Here is a 20,695-nt window from a genome sequence, read left to right as displayed (position 1 = left end):
TTGGGCAATGATTTAGCAGATAAAACTACACATGACATACATATTTTCTCTACACTAGAAGAAGCTATAAATTTTCATAAAAAGTTCCATGTCAATGCTAATACTTTACAAAAGCGTTTTAAAATAACTAAGGAACAAGCTAGACAAATAATAAAACAATGTCAAAATTGTGTGACCTTTTTACCACAAGTTAATCTTGGAGTCAATCCTAGAGGATTGATACCTAACCATATTTGGCAGATGGACGTCACACACTTGCCAGAATTTGGAAAATTAAAATATTTGCATGTTACAGTTGATACTTCTTCTGGATTTTTGATGGGCTCCCTTCATGCCGGAGAAAAAACTAAAGATGTTATAGCTCATTGCTTACAAAATTTTGCCACTGTGGGTGTTCCAAAACAGTTAAAAACAGATAATGCCCCTGGTTATACTTCTACCTCTTTTAAACAATTTTGCTCAACATTTGGCATTACTCATATAACAGGAATCCCATGCAATCCACAGGGACAAGGCATAGTTGAAAGAGCTCATCAAACTATTAAAATGTACTTATTAAAGCAAAAAGAAGGAATTGGGAAGGGGTATATATTCCCCAAAGATAAACTTAAAATAACCCTTTTTACTCTAAACTTTTTAAATTTGGATTCATCAGGACTTAGTGCTGCGGAAAGGCATATGTGTCCAAAAAATGTACATAAGCCCAAGGTACTTTGGAAGGATATTCTAACAGGACAATGGAAAGGTCCTGACCCAGTAATTGTCTGGAGTCGAGGGTCTGTTTGTGTGTTTCCACAGGGAGAACAGCAGCCGATTTGGATTCCAGAGAGATTAACCAAGGTCCTGACCCAGTGATTGTCTGGAGTCGGGGGTCTGTTTATGTGTTTCCACAGGGAGAACAGCAGCCGATTTGGATTCCAGAAAGATTAACTAAAGCGATTTCTACAGACCAAAAAGAAGATGATTTGGCTCAAATCCATAACAACTGATATCCAAAACTCCAGTTTGGCTATTCTTACATCTGCAACAGAACCAGGATGCTTTTTTCAATATCTATTTTATTATTGCCCTTTGCCATATCATGAAGTTCTATTTTGTTTTTTGAGCTCATACAGACCTAGGTTAATGTTTTGCTGATCAGTTCTATTTTTTGACTATAGAGTTTTTAAACATTGCAATGGAGATTTCACCTGTAAAAAGTTATAAGGCCTTTACTATAATGTTATGTGTTGTATGTATTATATTATGTGTGCACACTTGTGTTTTGTGTTATATGTTTGAATGTACGTATGTCCATATATCATATATGATGAGCGCTCATGATAAAATGGATCCAAATATTTTTTTTTCACGTGATTTATAGGGTTTAATTTAAATTGGGTAAACAACTGTTGAGGATTGTTTTAATATGTAAACAAAAAAGAAGGTTAACAGATCTGTTTGTTTACTTTTACCTTTCCTTTTCATTATATTTAATAATTCTCTTAAAGATAATGTAAATTGTTAAGAAAATTGTTTTCTTTTAGTGCCTTCTGTAGTGTTACATAATTTTTTCTTTAGCCATTATTGCCAGAATTCCTATCTTCATCCCAGTGCCGGTGAAGACAATGTAAATTGTTAAGAAAATTGTTTTCTTTTAGTGCCTTCTGGAATGTTACATAATTTTTTCTTTAGCCATTATTGCCAGAATTCCTATCTTCATCCCAGTGCTGGTGAAGTGAAAGATAAAACCAATCTACACCTTCTACAATAGCCATCACTGAACTGCTTGCAGAACTTGCCTGAACATTGTGAGCTCACCTGTATGCATTGTGAACTATCTGTTGGTACAGCGAATTGTGGTAGTGCTGGAGTATTTTTGCTGATGGTGTCACCGGTGGTACAATTTAGGAGCCCTCAATTGGCTTAATGTCATGGCATTTTGCATCCTCCTCTACTAGTGATGGTCTAAAATTTGGGGGCCAACAGAAGTGAGGCAAAGAACCTCACCCCCCCACAGGTGCAAAGGCCTATCCACAAGTATGGCTGTATGCTGGACCGGTAGTCAGTGACGGGTATGATCCAATTGCAGTGGTACCAACCTAAGACAGGAGGCTGACGCCTAGAGGTCAGTTCATCCGATGACGGGTAAGGACCATATGTTGAATTGGACTGCCTAACAGGCACGGTCCCTAAGCCACATGCTTGTTGTTTAAACAGAGAGGGGGAGATGTTGAGAGCCACAGCCAAAGGGGCCCCAGCAAACTTCCAGCTGCCAGCAAACTTCCAGCTGCTGGCTGATGATTGGCTCACAGCGGCCCCAGCAACATCTAGCTGATTGGCTCCTCGGCCCCAGCAACATCTAGCTGATTGGCTCCTCTGCGGTGATGCTCATTGGACTGTTTCCCTGCCCTTTCAGACCACCGAGCTGCTCATTGGGGGACTTTTTTGGCTCCGCCCACGTGACTCAAGAGCAGGAGGATTGTGGGAGGTGGAGAGAAGCTTGTGTGGGAGAGAGAGGCTTGGGGAAAGCGGGTGGTGGCAGTTGAGGCTCTGAGGGTTTTTCCTGAGAGACTATTTTGTTTGTCGTGTGTGGTTCTAAAAATAAAGTTAGTTTCTTTTGACAAGTGGCTCCTGATTGTGCCCAGCCAGACTGCGGCATATAAACCTGTAAAAACCAAAAGCACTCTGGAGTTCTCAGTAAGTTTTAAGAATATAAAAGGGTCTGTACCAAGGATTGAACCCTGAGGTGCCTTACCACTGAGTCAAATCCTCAGCCATTTTTATTTATTTATTTTTATTTTGAGACAGGGTCTCACTAAGTTCCTGAGGCTAGTCTTAAACTTGCAAACCTCCTTCCTCAGTCTCCTGAGTTGCTAGGATTACAGGTGTGTGCTGTAGAGCCTGGCACAAGAACTGAGAAGCTGAATATAGGGGGAAAAACTTGTAATTTAATATTAAGAATAAAGGATAACAAGAGGGAAAAGAACCTGATTAATATTAAACTCACACTATCCCCCTAGCTTCAAATCAACTTTTTGATCTTCATTGATGTCATTTCATATAGTTAAATTAGTGGACACAAATTATTTGGAGTTCTGCTTTGTTCCCTTAAAATTCACATCTATAGCTTTCATCTTTACCTACTACCACTAACCTAATTTAAACAAAAATGACATTAGATACCTTTCAGTTTAAAAGAAATTCATTAATCCTTTAATCTATTTGACTAGGCCATAACCTAAAATAATTTTTATATGTTACCCTATTGCCATCTGCTGGCTATGTTGTCTAAGTACACTAAACAACTGTAAATATTTACTTTCTGTAACTGAGCTTTCCCCCTGAAATTATCCCACAGAAAAGAAGCTGCCATATATAATGTTTCTTTAAAATCTCACATTATAAGCAGTTGTTCTTGGCTATAGTTTTAAATCACCTGGGAGTTTTTGAAAATCCTAATGTCAAGATCTCTCCAAGCCAGCATCAAATCAAAATCTTTAAAGTTATTAAAATAAAAGGCAACCATAGACTGAAAGGAAATATTTACAAAAATGTTTATCTGACAAAGAACTTGTATCTAAAATACATAACCTTTTTTTTTCCCAATGCTAGTGATCAAACCCAGAACCTTGTGCAAGCTAGGCAAGTGCTCTACCACTAAACTGCATTCCCAGTCTTATAAACAACTCTTAAAACTCAGTAAGAAAACCACCCAATTTTTAAGATGGGCAAAAGATCTATCAAACACTTTACCAAGGAAAATATGTGGACAGCAATTAGGTATGTAAAAAGATGCTCAACATTAGTCATTAGGAAAATGTAAATTAAAATCATAATGATACCACTTTGCAGCTATTAGAATAGCTTAAGTTAAAGAGACTGACTTTTGGGAGCAGTGAATGAATTATGGTCCTTGGGCTGTCCAGTGGCAGAAGCAATGCCCATCTTGGGAACTGTTGGAACAAAGGCATCAATTTGAGACTGCCCAGTGGCTGTGGTGATGCCCTGTTCAAAAGGAGGTACTGTGCCAGCCACAGAATTATCAGTTCATGACCTAGAAGTTCAGACACCAGCTGCCTGGGGATAGAGAATTATGGGAGCAAGCTGATAGTTCTAATTGGGCTGTTTATACCCTCAACTTCAGTTCTGTTTATCTTGAAGAAACTTTCTCATAATAAATGCTTTTTTTTTTTCCCTCACAATGCCTTTACTTATCTTTTTTTGGTGCTGAGGATTGAACTCAGTTCCTCACATGTGCAAGACAAGCACTCTACCACTGAGCTACAACCCCAGCCCTCACAATAATGTTGTTGTTAAAAATTATATAATAACATCACAATAATGTTGATGTTAAAAATTATATAATAAACATGCCAAGCTTGTTCGTGGTCACTATCTCCCTATCAGGGTTGATAGTGAACCGCTGGGGCCTGGCTTTTTCTCTATTTGTGTTTTTGTCTGTCCTTTCTTCATCCCCTCACCATCCTATTTGGTTACTTGAATTAATGGCCATGTAGGTCGAGGCAATTGACTATACTAAGTATTGGCCATAATATGAAGCTACTGTAACATGCATACACTGCTGGTAGGAATATAAATGTTAGAAATCAAGTTGGTAGTTTCTTAAAATATTACACATACCCTTGTCATAGGACCCAAACATTCTGGTTCTATCTATAGTCACAACAAAAGTTGTAGTAGATTGAATAGTGAGTATTCCCTCCCGATTCATGCCCACTAGAAACCTCAGGAAGCGACCTTATTTGGAGAGAGTCTTTGAAGATGTAATTACTTATAATGAGGTCATAATGGATTAGAGCAAACTATAAATCCAATGGCTAGAGCCCTTATAAAAAGAGATGACAGAGATACACAAAGAAGGTCATGTGAAGACAGAGGAAAAAAATGGATGGTGCAGCTAAAAGCCAAGGAACACCAGCAATGTCCAGGAGCCAAAAGTTTCAGGAGCTAGCAAAAGGGAAGGAGGGGTTCTTTCCTAGTCTTCAGAAGAAGCATGGCCCTAGCAACACCTTAATTCCAGACTTCTATCCTACAGAACAGTGAGAGAATAAACTTCTGTCATTGTCATTCACACGATTTGTGGGTAATTTGTTAGGGCAGTCCTGGGAACTAATACAAAAATATAAAGTACAAAAACTTGTATTAGAATATTCTGACCAGCTTCATTCATAATGGTCCCCAAATAAGAGAATGTTCATCAACCAATGAATGAATATATGAATCTTCTTTTTATGTCCACATAATATAATACTATTCTGGGATAAAAATCAAAGAATGTTAAATGGAATTCAAAATGAGACAGATGGGATTTGAGGGTCTGTTACACTGCACTGAACAGACTGTGTTAATCTAACTATTCTACTAAATGGAACTACTTTTTGACCTTTTATCCTATGTTGGTGCTCCCCATTCCACACCCACCAAGTTCTGAACCCATTACTCTTCCCACTCTCTTCCTGGATGAACTCAGGCATTCCTATGGTTTAATTTACTGTAGTGATGATGCTCCCTGAAACCTCCAACAGTAGTTCTCTTTTCCAAGCTGGACCCCAAGTCCTTGATCTTCTGCTGGCACTAAGACCCAATATACTAGAAATTAAAGTATTATCTTCTCCTCATACCTATTCCTGATAGATGGAACAGGTAATTCCAGAGGGATGAAAGAAAAGGAATAAGGGAGTATATAGTATATTCAAAGGCATTTAAACCAAATTAATGAAAAGAAAGCAATCAGATAATTAGACATCCCATAGTCACTATTCAAAATGTGTCCAAAGACCAAAATCACATCAACTGGGAACTTGTTTGAAATATATGTTTGAAATAAGACTTCTAGGAGCTGGGATGTGGCTCAAGCGGTAGCGCGCTCGCCTGGCATGCGTGCAGCCCGGGTTCGATCCTCAGCACCACATACAAACAAAGATGTTGTGTCTGCCGAAAACTAAAAAAATAAATAAATATTAAAAAAAAAAAAAAAGAAGAAATAAGACTTCTAGGCCCCATTCCAAACAATGAAATTAGAATCTGCATTTTAACAATTTGTGAAGCCCCATACAAGATTAATTTTCCAGACTTCTTTAAAAAGTCTGTCACAGGTTCTGGGTGTGGTAATGATCTTCATGTCTACAACTTACTTTTTTTTCTAATATATTTTTTTTTAGTTGTAGACAGACACAATACCTTTATTTATTGTTTTTATGTGGTGCTGAGGATCAAACCCAGTGCCTCACACATGCAAGGAAAATGCTCTACCAACTGAGCCACAACCTCAGCCCCTACAACTTAGTTTTAAATGGTTCATAAACACATACACACAGAGAAAACCAATGTGGCATAACATTAACAGTTATTTAGATGAAGGTGTCCAAGAATGTAGGTGTCCATTCTGTTAATTTTTTCATTTTTTCTGTGAATTAAAAATGTCATCCAAATAAAAAGATGCAAAATGGGAAGAATATGCACTATTCTACAGCAGAAAGGGTTAAGTTTTTGATAACAACCAGCGTGATTTATACAACCATGTATTTATCTTAGCACCTAGTTCAGAAGACACACATGAGTGCTCAATAGACATTTGTTATACTAAAAGGGAATTTGTTGGGCTGAGGATATAGCTCAGTTGGTAGAGTGCTTGCCTCGCATGCACAAGGCCCTGGGTTCAATCTCAGCACACCCCCCCCCACACACACACAAAGGAATTTGTTTAAGTCAGAGATTCCCAAGGTATTAATAGCTGTGACAATCAGCTGGCTGTCAGGTATATATGCATCTATGGACTGTACTGTAAGAGTATGATGGCAAAGGTTTTAGGGTTAGTCAGACCTGGATTTTATTAGCAAGGTACCCTTGGTTTAATTTACTGTAATGATGATGCCCCCTGAAACCTCCAACAGCAGTTCTCTTCTCCAAATTGGACCTCAAGTACTGGATCTTTTGCTGGCACTAAAACCCAATGTACCAGAAATTAAAGTATTATCTTCTCCTCATACTTATTCCTGATAGATGGAACAGGTAATTCCAGGGGGATGAAAGAAAAGGACTCCACATGGAAAATAATAATAAAATAGTATCTTATAGGGTAGTTATAAGGATTAAATGAGATGTAAGATAATTAATGTACTTAATGTTACTTAATAAACGTTAATTGTCATCAACAAAGTTAGATAAAAGGTATTCTATAAAATGGATATGTTGTTTTTGTGGACAAGATTTTGACTTTAATTGGAGGATTTTGTGGACAAGATTTTGACTTTAAAGGTCTTCATATGACCTATGGAGTTTTTTTTTTGTTTTTTTTTTTTTTTCCTTTCCTACAGATGTATTCCCCAGTTCAATCTGGTCTGCCATAAAAACAGAAAGTGCAGAGATTTTTCCTTTGTATCCTACCTAGGGATATTTTATAAAAATTAAAATGAAAAGTCAAGGGGAGTGCCAAAACAATTTTTGCTTCTCATTTTTACTTGATAAAAGGAAGAAAAAAAAAGAATTTAGAAAGATAATCCCCATGGATGACCAATTCAAAAGTATCTTCCCTCTTCAATTTAATCTAAGTACCCATCATAAAGAACTGAAGATTGGCAAGATAAAACTATTATATATGATTTAGCGAATCAAATTCAATGTTAAGAAAACGTGTGAGCAATTTTAATAAGTTACCCCAAACTACCTTGACTAGAAAAGTTGTTTTTATAGGAGTTTACTGAAAAGTTTTCTGGAAGCTCTTAAAGAAAGAATAAGCATTTGTCTTTTTCATTTACTTGCACCTATTACACCTACATGTAACAGGACTGACTTCAATAGATGATAGTATAAACCAATTATTCTATGAAATTCTAAAGTAATCTCTGAAAGGTTGACAACTGTGGCCATGGGCCAAATCCAGCCTATTGCTTGTTTCTGTGAACAGTTTTAATGGAACACAGCCACATTCATTTGTTTATATATTGTCGATGCCTATTTTAACTACAACAGCAGAATCAAAAAGCTACAATAGAGATTATATAGCCCAGAAACCATGTAATATTTATTATCTGTTCTTTATGGGGAGAGAATCGCTGGGCCCTACCCTAGACAAGCAATCCAAGAATATAATAAAGACTGTTAGACTCACCTGAGGTGTTGTCTTTTTATATTGGTCTCCTCCATCTATTACATCCCTTATGATTTTTCTCTTAAGAAATTCATACTCTTCTGGACTCAGATGAATAGACTCCATGGTTTTTCCACAGCATGAACACTGACCACTGTAATTAAATTTTTATAAGTTAAATAATGCTCTGGAAAAGTACTTTTTCTAAAATTAGTAATTCTAAGACACAAATAAAGTGAAAGGTAATAGAAAAGAACATGAAGACATTTTTGATCATCACATGCATCTGATTTCTTTTTTCTTCTTTTTTTTAGTTATACATGGGTACAACATCTTTATTTTGCTTTTTTTTATTTTTATGTAGTGCTGAGGGTCAAACCCAGTGCTTCACATGCGAGAGGTAAGCACTCTGCCACTGAGCCACAACCCCAGCCTGCATCTGATTTCTTGAAAGCCTGAAAATATCACATATTAGTGTGCCAGAAAACCCAAAAAAAGTAAATCAGTAGGCATTGGATGAAAATTTTTAAGTAATTCCTAAAACACAACTGTGTCTCAAATCTCCAGGTGCAAACATCTCTAAGGCTTCACAGTGGTTTATGGTACCAACAGGAAAGAAAAACATTTTGAGCACTGTAAAGTCTCCATATGCAAAAAATGGCTCTTTCCCGGGGCACTCTAATTATATACTCTATTTTTTTTTAATTTTTTTTTTTTAGTTGTCGATGGACCTTTGTTTATTTATATGCAGTGCTGAGAATTGAACCCATTGCCTCACACATGCTAGGCTGGCACACAACCACTGAGCTACAACCCCAGCCCTATTACATACTCTTAATTATCTTATTCCTAAAGGGTTCTTTCATATTTTCAAATCGATAGCAATAAAACTTACTAACCCTGAATCAAACAAGTTAAAAATAAATATTATCCTTTACCTTTTCTGGATTGTGGTGAATTGTCCTTTCCATTGTTTTCCAGGAACACTATTTAAAAAAAAAAAAAAGGAATCAAATCATCGGATTAGATTCCTACTGAATTGAAAGATATTCACTATATTTAGAAACTCTGTAATAACTCTGAAGGATCAGGATACTTCCCTAGAATGGTTTAATTATAAGAGTGGTTGCTATACTGTGTTGGGGCTAAAGAGCAAATGGTATCCTCCACTGGGTCTCCTCCTTCCTATTGGTTCACCTGTAATCCAATCCTCAACTTCTTCAAGTCTAAATCTATCTTCGCTGGAGCTATACAAAAAGCAGATGATCTTAGTAATACAACCTCTAAATCAAACTCAACTCTAACCTTCTCCATAGTTGCTAAAGTGTGCTCCTACTCAGGATAATTTCTCTCATCTCTCATACTATTCTTATAGATCACTGTTATTTAACAGATCAGGTTTTGTATTCCTAATTAGGTTGAGAATACCATCATAAAAGATTTCATATTACAAAATACTTATAGTGTTAGACCGGGACGCAAGAAAAGACCACTGACTCCAATTAAAATCAAATTAAAGCAAGCTTATTTTTTCGACGGGCCAGGCTGCCTCTCCCACCCAAAACCGCGGGAACAAGACAGCAGCAGCAGCTTTCCTGCAGCCCAGCTTTATAGCCCAGAAAGTTACACAAAGGGGGTTTACAGATAACAGAACTCTGACAAGCATAACACTAATGGTAGTTTACATTTTTCCTGGCCCCAACATCAGAATTTATGAAGGTCATTAGAGCCTCAGAGAGGGTTGCTATCTGGCCAGGGAAGGCCAAGATTTGTGAGGCGTCACTAAAGTTTCAGAGAGGGCTGCTATCTGGTCAGAGGGCCAGGCATGGGTGAGTTCAAGGCACTGGCAGGCATTCCAAGCAGGTTCAGAATTTGCAGTAATTTATAGTAAAGCCGAAATTATCTTTTCATGGCTTTGTGGCGAGATGGCTCCCAATTTTAAGAAAAGATCAGGTTGGGTCTATCAATGGTGCCTAGACTAACTGAAGTCATTCAAAAATTATTTGATTTATTTTCTCAATTAACTTTCCTCTTTCATTTTTACCATCAGTTCTTATTGATTCCAATCCCCTCTCTCCCCAGTTCTTAATTCAGGACCTCATCATCTCCCACCCACTAAAATTGCATTTAAACAGGTATTCCTGTTTTCAATATTAATCCTTCTCCATTCTATTCTTCTCATTGTTTATGCAATAACCTTTCTAAAACTCCACTCCAAAACCAGCATTCTTGATAACAGAATAAAATCTGAAGATTTTCACACTTTGGCTCCTCCTCTGTTGATATTGTCAAGGTATTTAAGCATAATTGCTACTTTAAAGCTCTGTAAAACATATGTTATAAAAAGGAAGAGAAAAAAGAGGAAGGAAAGGGCCTGAAGTCCACTAATGATGAAGAAATGAGAACAAAGACTAAACCAATAAATAGGTATAAAAACAAAGTGAAAGCAGAGAGCTTTGGAAAGCAGCCAAATCATGAAAGATCCAAACCCAGGAAGATGAAGTTTCAATTTTGATACTTGCATATCAGATTTGATCAGGAATCTCATCCCATTTAACCCATAGAAGTTGATAGAATGCAGAGATTAGACAGAATAAATATAAGTACATTATCCCAGTCACTAGACTTCAAACAGAACTTCTAAAACTACTAATATGGCCTAAGGACAGCTCTAGTCACATACTATATCCTTTTTTTCTTTTTGGCACTGGGGAATTGAACCCAGAGGCAATTTACCATTGAGCTACATTCCCAGACCTATTTACTTTTTATTTTCTCACTAAATTGTTGGCCTCAAACTTGTGAACCTCGTGCTTCAGCCTCCAAAGGCTCAGGGATTATGTGCTACAGTATACCTGGCTATCCTTTTGTTTCTATGAACTTGGCTATAAATATTCTTTTTTAAAAAATTTTTATTTATTTTTTTACATGAGCTTTATTATTATTATTATTATTTACATTATAATTCTTAATAAACCTTTATACCACAATTTATCATATCTCTGTATACAAGATATGTTGACACCAAATTCACATCTTCATACGTGTATTTTGTACAACGATGAGGGTCTCCTTCCACCATCCATGCAATTCCCCTTCTCCCTCCCTTTCCCTCCCACCCCTCTTCCCTATCTAGAGGTAATCTCTTCCCATGCTCTTCCTCCCTACCCCATTTTGAGTCATCCCCCTTATATCAGAGAAGACATTCAGCATTTGTTTTTTGGAATTGGCTACCTTCACTTAGCATAATCTGTTCTAATGCCATCAATTTCCCTGCAAATGCCATGATCTTATTATTTTTTAGTGCTAATATTCCATTGTGTATAAATGCCACATTTTTTAAAATCCATTCATCCATTGAAGGGCTCCACAGTTTAGCTATTGTGAATTGTGCTGCTATAAACATTGATGTGGCTGTGTCCCTATAGTATGCTGTTTTTAGGTCCTTTGGGTTTAGTCCAAGAAGAGGAATAGCTGGGACAAATGGTCCTCGGGATGCAAGGTTGGTTCAACATATGGAAATCAAGAAATGTAATTCATCACATCAATAGACGTAAAGATAAGAACCATATGATCATCTCCATAGATGCAGAAAAAGCATTTGACAAAATACAGCTCCCCTTTATGTTCAAAACACTAGAAAAACTAGGGATAACAGGAACTTACCTAAACATTGTAAAGGCTATCTATGCTAAGCCTCAGGCCAGCATCATTCTAAACAGAGAAAAACTGAAAGCATTCCCTCTAAAGTCTGGAACAGGACAGGGATACCCTCTCTCACCACTTCTATTCAACATAGTTCTTGAAATACTGGCCAGGGCAATTAGACAGACAAAAGAAATTAAAGGACTAACTATTTGAAAAGAGGAACTTAAACTAGCACTATTTGCTGATGATATTATTCTATACCTACAAGACCCAAAAAACTCTACCAAGAAACTTCTAGAACTAGTAAATGAATTCAGCAAAGTGGCAGGATATAAAATCAACACCCATAAATCAAAGGCATTCCTGTATATCACTGACAAATCCTCTGAAAAGGAAATGAGGAAGACTACCCCATTCACAATATCCTCAAATAAAATAAAATACTTGGGAATCAACTTAACAAAAGAGGTGAAAGATTTATACAATGAAAACTATAGAATCCTAAAGAGACAAATAGAAGAAGACCTTAGAAGATAGAAAGATCTACCTTGCTCATGGATAGGCAGAATTAATATTATTAAAATGACCATATTTCCAAAAGCACTATACAGGTTCAATGCAATTCCAATCAAAATCCCAATGGCATTCCTCATAGAAATAGAAAAAGCAATTATGAAATTCATCTGAAAAAATAAGAGACCCAGAATAGCTAAAGCAATTCTAAGCAGGAAGAGTAAAACAGGTGGTATCATACCAGACCTTAAACTATACTACAGAGCAATAGTAACAAAAACACATGGTACTGGCACCAAAACAGGCTGGTAGACCAACGGTACAGAATAGAGGACACAGAAACTAATCCACAAAATTACAACTACCTTATATTAGACAAAGGTGCCAAAAGCATGCAGTGGAGAATGGATAGCATCTTCAACAAACGGTGCTGGGAAAACTGGAAATCCATATGCAACAAAATGAAATTGAATCCCTATCTCTCACCATGCACAAAAGTTAACTCAAAATGGATCATGGATCTAGGAATCAAACCAGAGACTCTGTGTCTAATAGAAGAAAAAGTAGGCCCTAATCTTCATCACGTGGGGCTAGGCCCCAACTTCCTTAATAAGACTCCTATAGTACAAGAATTAAAACCAAGAATCAACAAATGGGATGGATTCAAAATAAAAAGTTTTTTCTCAGCAAGAGAAATAATACTTGAGGTGAATAGGGAGCCTACATCCTGGGAACAAATTTTTACCCCTCACACATCAGATAGAGCTCTAATCTCTAGGGTATATAAAGAGCTCAACACAAATACTATTCTTAAGTATGTACATTATACTAGATGTCTCAGAAAACAAAAATAAATGCTCTATAATTTCCTTTTTATATGAATGGTACAGATTAATACAAATTGTTTATGCTACTCCCTTTTTTTGTAGTGCTGGGGAGCAAACCTTGTGCATGCTAGACACTCTACTGAGCTATAACCCCACATCCACATCACTATTTGTTTTAAAGAGAGAAAACTTTGTCTTAAAGGGAAAACAAATCTTACTTAGAGATGGGAAAAAAAGCAAAATCTTAATAGACTGATTCTCAGCAACAACAAAAAGGGCTACTTTTGGGTATAACAAAATGAAAACACACATAAAGAAAAATCAAAATTACCTCTCAAACCATGTTTTTATACTGTGTGCAAATGACTCCCCAGGATATAGCTGATTATTTCTTAAATACAAAAGAATGTCAAGTAGTTTGCTGGAATAGTGATCATCCTTTATGTCTTTTCCAAAATCAAAGAAGGCTTTTAAAGTTTCCAACATAGGAATAAGATCATGACCTAGCAATTCCTGATACAAATTCCAGGCGGTGTTCACATCTTGATGAAGGAGAGCCCCTTGGATACAGTCATTATAGTTCTTTATTGAAGGGGTCATGACTTTTTTAATATCTTCTAATAGCATCAAGGCCTCTCTCCATCTGTCTGAATGCATCAATCCCCGAATGAGAAGACTGTAACCCCCAGATTCTAACCTCTTGTATCTGGCTCTCATGATTTCATAGACATCAATAACTTCTGAAGTCTGTTTATGAAAGACACAGAGATACAAATACCTGACCAGTAAATTATAGCCTACAATACCATTGTTTTTTGCTGCTACCCATGCCAGCAGAGATTTAGCCACATCTATAGGGCTATGGCAGTGAGCCATCTGTGAACTTATCCAATTTTCAAAATTGGCCTTTCCTTTAAAGTCTTCCTTAAGTTTATCCCACTCCTTGGAATTCAAAGGTTTTGTTGGGAGTTGAATAGAAATATTCTTCAGAGGTGACAAGACTTGATCGTTACTCTGAGGATTCATCTGTGATCTCTTTTTAGCTGCTCCGGCTGCAAAAAGATGAGGAGAATCAGAAGAAACTTGCTTATTACTGCCCTCATCTCCTTTCCTGAGATATCTGGCCTTGGCAATTGATGCGTTCCCAGCTTTGGTACTTTGTGGAGACATGCTTTTGAGAGAAAACCATCTCTGTTGGTTCCTGATGCCACAGTAGTCTGAGAGGAAGAAGCAGCAAGAGTGCCCTGGGCTTAGCCCAAAGCATGGGCTGCACTTCCAAAGCTTAGAAAAGCTTTGAATACCTGACAACAAAAAAGTCATTATGCAATGAGATCAGCACCTGTGATCAAGATGTTCCGAAAAGCCTACTTCCACAACAAAATTAAGGAATTGGGGTTTAGAGTAGTGGGTCAAAGCGCCACTTTTTAAAAAAGGAGACGCCTTTTGTATTACAGTCAAACCAAGGTTCTGCTTTGGAGGCTACCAACAGCAACAAAAGCAATGATCGGGCGATATCCAACATCAGTCCTGAGTCCTAAGCCAGGAGACAAAGAAGGGATTCTCTGGTGTCTGTTACATTCCTGTCCGAGAACCTGAAGAAAAAAGCACAAGAAGGAAAGCAGTTTGACTCAAGTGATTCACCACTATCCTCAAAAGGGGTTGGATCCCATAGGCGCTGGAAAGGAGGAATTAAAGTCAAAACCAAACCAAGAGGCCCCCACCCCAGTCCCACTAGCAGCGACAGCGACGAAAGCCATCTAGTGGCCCCTCTCCCTTGCCTAACTCTCCCCAGGCCGCCAAATTCATCAGGTCGGGAAAGACGAGTCCTGGAGGAGGCGGGGGGGTGGGGGGTGTCTGTCGCGCCAACAACTCAGATAAGAAAGCGTGGTCCTCGAAAGGCGCCGACACGACTCTGTACGGATCTCTCTAAGTTCACTTCATTCAACAACTCACCACAGTACTCAGGCTTAACCCAATCTTAGACGCGGCGGAAACTACGGTGTCCACAACGCACCGCGCTACGGAGGGCACGCCGGGGAGTGGCACGCGTTGGGCAAGGCCTGGCGGCGAGAAAAAAGGCAATTTTGAAACGTGTAGTGCCGGAGGCGGGGTGAGATGGAAACAGCCCTACTGAAGCGTCTGTACATTCTAGAGACCGTTAGCGCCTCCAGAAGAATGGAAAAAAAAATTGTGTAGAAGGCGCGTCTCTCAAGCCGGAAGCACCCGAGAACTCCTGAATCACGTGGTGCACACGCTCCGAAGGCTAACCCTTAAGAAATACGCGGTTTTCCTTATTCTAGCCTTCAAATCGGATTTGCATTTTGCATCTCTGCTTTCCCCCAGATAGTATAATTGCTGTATCCTCCGTTACACCTACAGTGGCCGTTTTTTCCTTTAGCCAAGACTTCCGCCCACATCAAAGATGGCGGTTGGGTGGCCTTCCTAATCTCTACGGAGTTTGGCAGGCTCTGACGTCCGAGCTGGTGGGGTGGAGCGGTTAATAAACAGCAAATGCCGGAGCTACTGCGCGGAATTCTGCCATGGACTGGAAAGAAGTGCTTCGCAGGCGGTTAGCGACGCCCAACACCGATCCAAACAGTGAGTTTGGGAGCCGCTTGCTGGGATAGCCCGGCCCTAAACTAGAGGAGGGGGAAGAAAGGGGAGGAGGAGCAAGTGAAAGCAGTACTTTCCACTTCTGACGTACCTCTGGACAAAGGAGGCGGAGTGGAGTATACTTTGGGCTTCCAAAAAGATTGAACCACACTTCTTTAGCCTGAGCCTCTGACTTCCAGGGTCTTGATCTAGACTTGTGAGGAATAACAGAATAACCCTGGCTCCAACAACTCTTAAACCTCACTAGGACTTATTGATCCTACGGCCTTTTTGCTGTCGAACTTTTCACTTTTCTCCTTCCCCATTTTAGATTTTATATTCCTTTTTTACTTATCCCTTATCCTTCATATTGGCATATAAACCACCTGGTTAAATCTTTCCTATTATACACTCTCACAGGGCTGCTGAAATTGGCTGGAGAAAAACAACTGTGGTGAATTGTCTCAATCCACCAACCTAAAGTGTTCCTGTAGGCATTCACTATACACTTAATTTCTCCCAAACCTCCAGTTTGTCCTCACCTTCAGCTGATGACCTTGTTTGCTTTTTAAAATATATCTCATTAAGAAAGTAGTAGTCGAAGGAGAACTTCACGTGTTCCCATTTACCATTTCTGTCAGCTGCTGGCCATGGGTGGCCACACACTTTGTCTCATTTGTCTGAATGAACAGTTCATGCTCCTACTCAAGAGGAGTAGTTTCAGTATTGCACTGGATAACATAGATTCCATTCCCTTCCTTTTTTTTCCCCCCTCCTTCCATGCTGGGAGTCAAACCCAAAGCCTTGTGCAAGTGTTCTACCATTAAGCTAAACCATTAGCTCTACACACATTCACTTTCTTTCACTGATTTCTCTCCATTTGTAACCTTCCTCTCATAATCATCAAAATTTCCTTGTCTTCTGGACCATTTCTTTTTTCTTTCTTCCTTCCTTCCTTCCTTCCCTCCCTCCTTCCCTCCTTCCTTCCTTCCTTCCATGAACCCCAGAAGTGCTTCTCCACTGAACTACATCCCAGTCGTCTTTTTTTTTTTTCTTTTCAATTTTGAGACAGTGTCTTGCTAAATTGCTGAGGTTCTTAGTAAGTTGCTGAAGTTGACCTTGAATTTGTAATTATCCTGCCTTAGCCTCCCCATTTGCTGAGATTACAGGTGTAAAACACGATGTCGTTCTATAATATTCCCCACATTAAGAAAAAGTTATTTGAACCCACAACCCCTTTAGCTTCTGCTACATTTTTTTGAACTCTTTTTAGGCCTACTACTGGCACCAGAGATGTAGCTCAGTGGTAAACTAAAATCTACAGCATAAACACAAAAAAGGAATGCCTCTCAAACAAGTTGCCTGTACTTCTACTTTCTTTTCATCATAGTTCTTTTTTTTTTTTTCAGTTGTAGATGGACACAATACCTTTATTTTGTTTATTTTTATATGGTGCCAGGATCGAACCCAGTGCCTATGCATGCTCAGCAAGTGTTCCACCACTGAGTCACAACCCCGGCCCCTCACCATAGTTCTTGAACATACTCCATTCTTTAACATATACTTATTGCCTGCTTATTATGTACCAAGTAATATTCTAGTCTACAGCAGTGAGTAAAACAACAAAAATCCCTGTACTTTTTGGGCATGATGGCATACATCTATAATCCCAACTACTCAGAAGACTGAGGCAAGAGTCAAGTTCCAGGCCAGCCTCAGCAATTTAAGGAAGCCCTGTCTCAAAATAGAAGGGGTTAAGGATGTAGCTTAGTGGTAAAGCATCTCTGGGTTTAATCCCTAGTACTTTTTTTTGGAGCGGGGGAAGGCCCAAACTCCCTGTCCTTGTATAATTTACACTTTAGTGTGGGGAGAGAAGAAAAACAACAACAAAAATAATAAGCTCTCTAGCTGGGCACTGTGGCACAAGCCTGTGATCCCAGTGACTCAGGAGGCTGAGGCAGGAGGATCATGAGTTCAAAGCCAGCCTCAGCAAAAGTGAGGTACTAAGCAACTCAGTGAGACCTTGTCTCTAAATAAAATACAAAATAGGGCTGGGACTGTGGTTCAATGGTCAAGTGTCCTTTAGTTCATTCATTCCCTGGTACCCACCCCCCACCAAAAAAAAAAAGTTATCTAGGTTGTACAGATAATAGCTCCTTTTTAAGGCCATTTCCGAGTCAGTGTATTAGATCCCATCCTTTGTGCTCAATCCCTTTTTTTTTTTTGCTGTGAAAAAAGTTTATTTGATAGAAGACTCCAGAATTCCTATACAGAAACACAATTATTGTGTTTTGTGCTTTATAAATGTGGTATATATCTGCTTCAAACTTAAAAACAGTTCTCACCAAATGCTACATATTTTTATTGGTTATGGAGATCATAGTTACAACCAAGATTAAGACAGAAACTCGGGAATGTATAGAAAAACAGGAAAGAATATTTTAAACGGTGCAATACTAAAAGGACTTATGAATAAAATACACATAATTTAGTTAAACCCTGAAAGTCAAATATACTCATTTAAATTTTTTGTACCAATAGATACTAGCAAAATGAACATTTGTATGAGTACATTATTTTATTCATTTCCTCGGCCAATATTTATTTATTTAACTGTTCAATATGATTGATTAATATTTACTGGTTTACTCAAGAGACAAAAACAACAAACCTAATGTTAAACTATGGAGCTTAAACAAATGCATAGATAAATACATTATTATAGATCTTGAAAATTTCTGCAAATAAGATTTTGGGGTAATCCCTGATAGATTGATGAAACAGGGAAGCTTCAGAAGTACAGCTGAACCATGAAAAAAAAAACAATACAATTAACAAGAACTAGAACATATATTTTGAAGTATTTCTATTTCCTAGGCAATGTATTACCAAATCTATCAGTTCTATAGAGCTACATATAGAATTCCCAATTGCTTGTTCTTTATTGTTTTCCTTGGGCTATGCTATCTCTGGAATGATTCTTTTTTTTTTTTTAATTTTTTATTATTGGTTGTTCAAAACATTACATAGTTCTTGACATATCATATTTCACACTTTGATTCAAGTGGGTTATGAACTCCCATTTTTACCCCATATACAGATTGCAGAATCACATCAGTTACATATCCATTGATTTACATATTGCAATACTAGTGTCTGTTGTGTTCTGCTGCCTTTCCTATCCTCTACTATCCCCCCTCCCCTCCCCTCCCCTCCCCTCTTCTCTCTCTACCCCCTCTACTGTCATTCATTTCTCCCCCTTGTATTATTTTTCCCTTTCCCCTCACTTCCTCTTGTATGTACTTTTGTATAACGCTGAGGGTCTCCTTCCATTTCCATGCAATTTCCCTTCTCTCTCCCTTTCCCTCCCACCTCTCATCCCTGTTTAATGTTAATCTTCTTCTTCTGCTCTTTGTCCCTACTCTGTTCTTAGTTACTCTCCTTATATCAAAGAAGACATTTGGCATTTGTTTTTTAGGGATTGGCTAGCTTCACTTAGCATAATCTGCTCTAATGCCATCCATTTCCCTGTAAATTCTATGATTTTGTCATTTTTTAATGCAGAGTAATACTCCATTGTGTATAAATGCCACATTTTTTTTATCCATTCGTCTATTGAAGGGCATCTAGGTTGGTTCCACAGTCTTGCTATTGTGAATTGTGCTGCTATGAACATCGATGTAGCAGTGTCCCTATAGCATGCTCTTTTTAGGTCTTTAGGGAATAGACCGAGAAGGGGAATAGCTGGGTCAAATGGTGGCTCCATTCCCAGCTTTCCAAGAAATCTCCATACTGCTTTCCAAATTGGCTGCACCCATTTGCAGTCCCACCAGCAATGTACAAGAGTACCCTTTTCCCCACATCCTCGCCAGCACTTGTTGTTGTTTGACTTCATAATGGCTGCCAATCTTACTGGATTGAGATGGTATCTTAGGGTGGTTTTGATTTGCATTTCTCTGACTGCTAGAGATGGTGAGCATTTTTTCATGTACTTGTTGATTGACTGTATGTCCTCCTCTGAGAAGTGTCTGTTCAGGTCCTTGGCCCATTTGTTGATTGGGTTGTTTGTTATCTTATTGTCTAATTTTTTGAGTTCTTTGTATACTCTGGATATTAGGGCTCTATCTGAAGTGTGAGGAGTAAAGATTTGTTCCCAGGATGTAGGCTCCCTATTTACCTCTCTTATTGTTTCTTTTGCTGAGAAAAAACTTTTTAGTTTGAGTAAGTCCCATTTGTTGATTCTAGTTATTAACTTTTGTGCTATGGGTGTCCTATTGAGGAATTTGGAGCCCGACCCCACCGTATGTAGATCGTAGCCAACTTTTTCTTCTATCAGACGGCGTGTCTCTGATTTGATATCAAGCTCCTTGATCCATTTTGAATTCACTTTTGTGCATGGCGAGAGAAAGGGATTCAGTTTCATTTTGTTGCATATGGATTTCCAGTTTTCCCAGCACCATTTGTTGAAGATGCTATCCTTCCTCCATTGCATGCTTTTAGCCCCTTTATCAAATATAAGATAGTTGTAGTTTTGTGGATTGGTTTCTGTGTCCTCTATTCTGTACCATTGGTCCACCCGCCTGTTTTGGTACCAGTACCATGCTGTTTTTGTTACTACTGCTCTGTAGTATAGTTTGAAGTCTGGTATCGCTATACCGCCTGATTCACACTTCCTGCTTAGCATTGTTTTTGCTATTCTGGGTCTTTTATTTTTCCATATGAATTTCATGATTGCTTTCTCTATTTCTACAAGAAATGCTGTTGGGATTTTGACTGGCATTGCATTAAACCTATAGAGAACTTTTGGTAATATCGCCATTTTGATGATGTTAGTTCTGCCTATCCATGAACAGGGTATATTTTTCCATCTTCTAAGATCTTCTTCTATTTCTCTCTTTAGGGTTCTGTAGTTTTCATTGTATGTCTTTCACCTCTTTTGTTAGGTTGATTCCCAAGTATTTTATTTTTTTTGAAGATATTGTGAATGGAGTGGTTGTCCACATTTCCATTTCAGAGGATTTGT

General features: G+C 38.3%; 2 protein-coding genes and 1 non-coding gene across 4 annotated transcripts in view; 1 reads left to right on the top strand and 2 right to left on the bottom strand.

Moving 5' to 3' along the window:
* The window catches only part of Prorp (protein only RNase P catalytic subunit), a 140,484-nt gene extending 124,902 nt beyond the window's left edge, over window positions 1–15,582 (bottom strand). Inside the window, exons 1-4 of one of the 2 annotated variants that reach the window (XM_046461360.2) lie at window positions 15,458–15,582; window positions 13,412–14,672; window positions 9,031–9,078; window positions 8,114–8,246 (exon numbers count right to left, since the gene is read on the bottom strand). In XM_046461360.2, the coding sequence (XP_046317316.1) occupies window positions 8,114–8,246; window positions 9,031–9,078; window positions 13,412–14,400 (1,170 nt within the window). In that variant the 5' untranslated portion in view covers window positions 14,401–14,672; window positions 15,458–15,582. Of the gene's footprint in view, window positions 1–8,113; window positions 8,247–9,030; window positions 9,079–13,411; window positions 14,673–15,033; window positions 15,250–15,457 lie in introns of those variants that run through there. The other variant, XM_046461359.2, reaches the window with a different exon arrangement.
* On the bottom strand, window positions 7,318–7,401 carry LOC124104827 (small nucleolar RNA SNORA31). The gene has a single exon (XR_006855519.1). It is a non-coding gene; the product is annotated as a small nucleolar RNA SNORA31 (small nucleolar RNA).
* Ppp2r3c (protein phosphatase 2 regulatory subunit B''gamma) overlaps window positions 15,540–20,695 on the top strand; it is a 40,847-nt gene continuing 35,691 nt past the window's right edge. Inside the window, exon 1 of the mRNA XM_046461365.2 lies at window positions 15,540–15,678. Coding sequence (XP_046317321.1) covers window positions 15,621–15,678 — 58 coding nt within the window. The 5' untranslated portion in view covers window positions 15,540–15,620. The remainder of the gene's footprint in view (window positions 15,679–20,695) is intronic.

This window comes from Marmota monax, unplaced genomic scaffold, assembly GCF_021218885.2.
Source record: "Marmota monax isolate L192 unplaced genomic scaffold, Marmota_monax_Labrador192_F-V1.1 WCK01_AAM20220418_F8-fsc00001, whole genome shotgun sequence".
In the NCBI taxonomy this organism is placed as follows: Eukaryota; Metazoa; Chordata; class Mammalia; order Rodentia; family Sciuridae; genus Marmota; species Marmota monax.
This window is presented reverse-complemented; position numbering and strand designations above follow the sequence as displayed.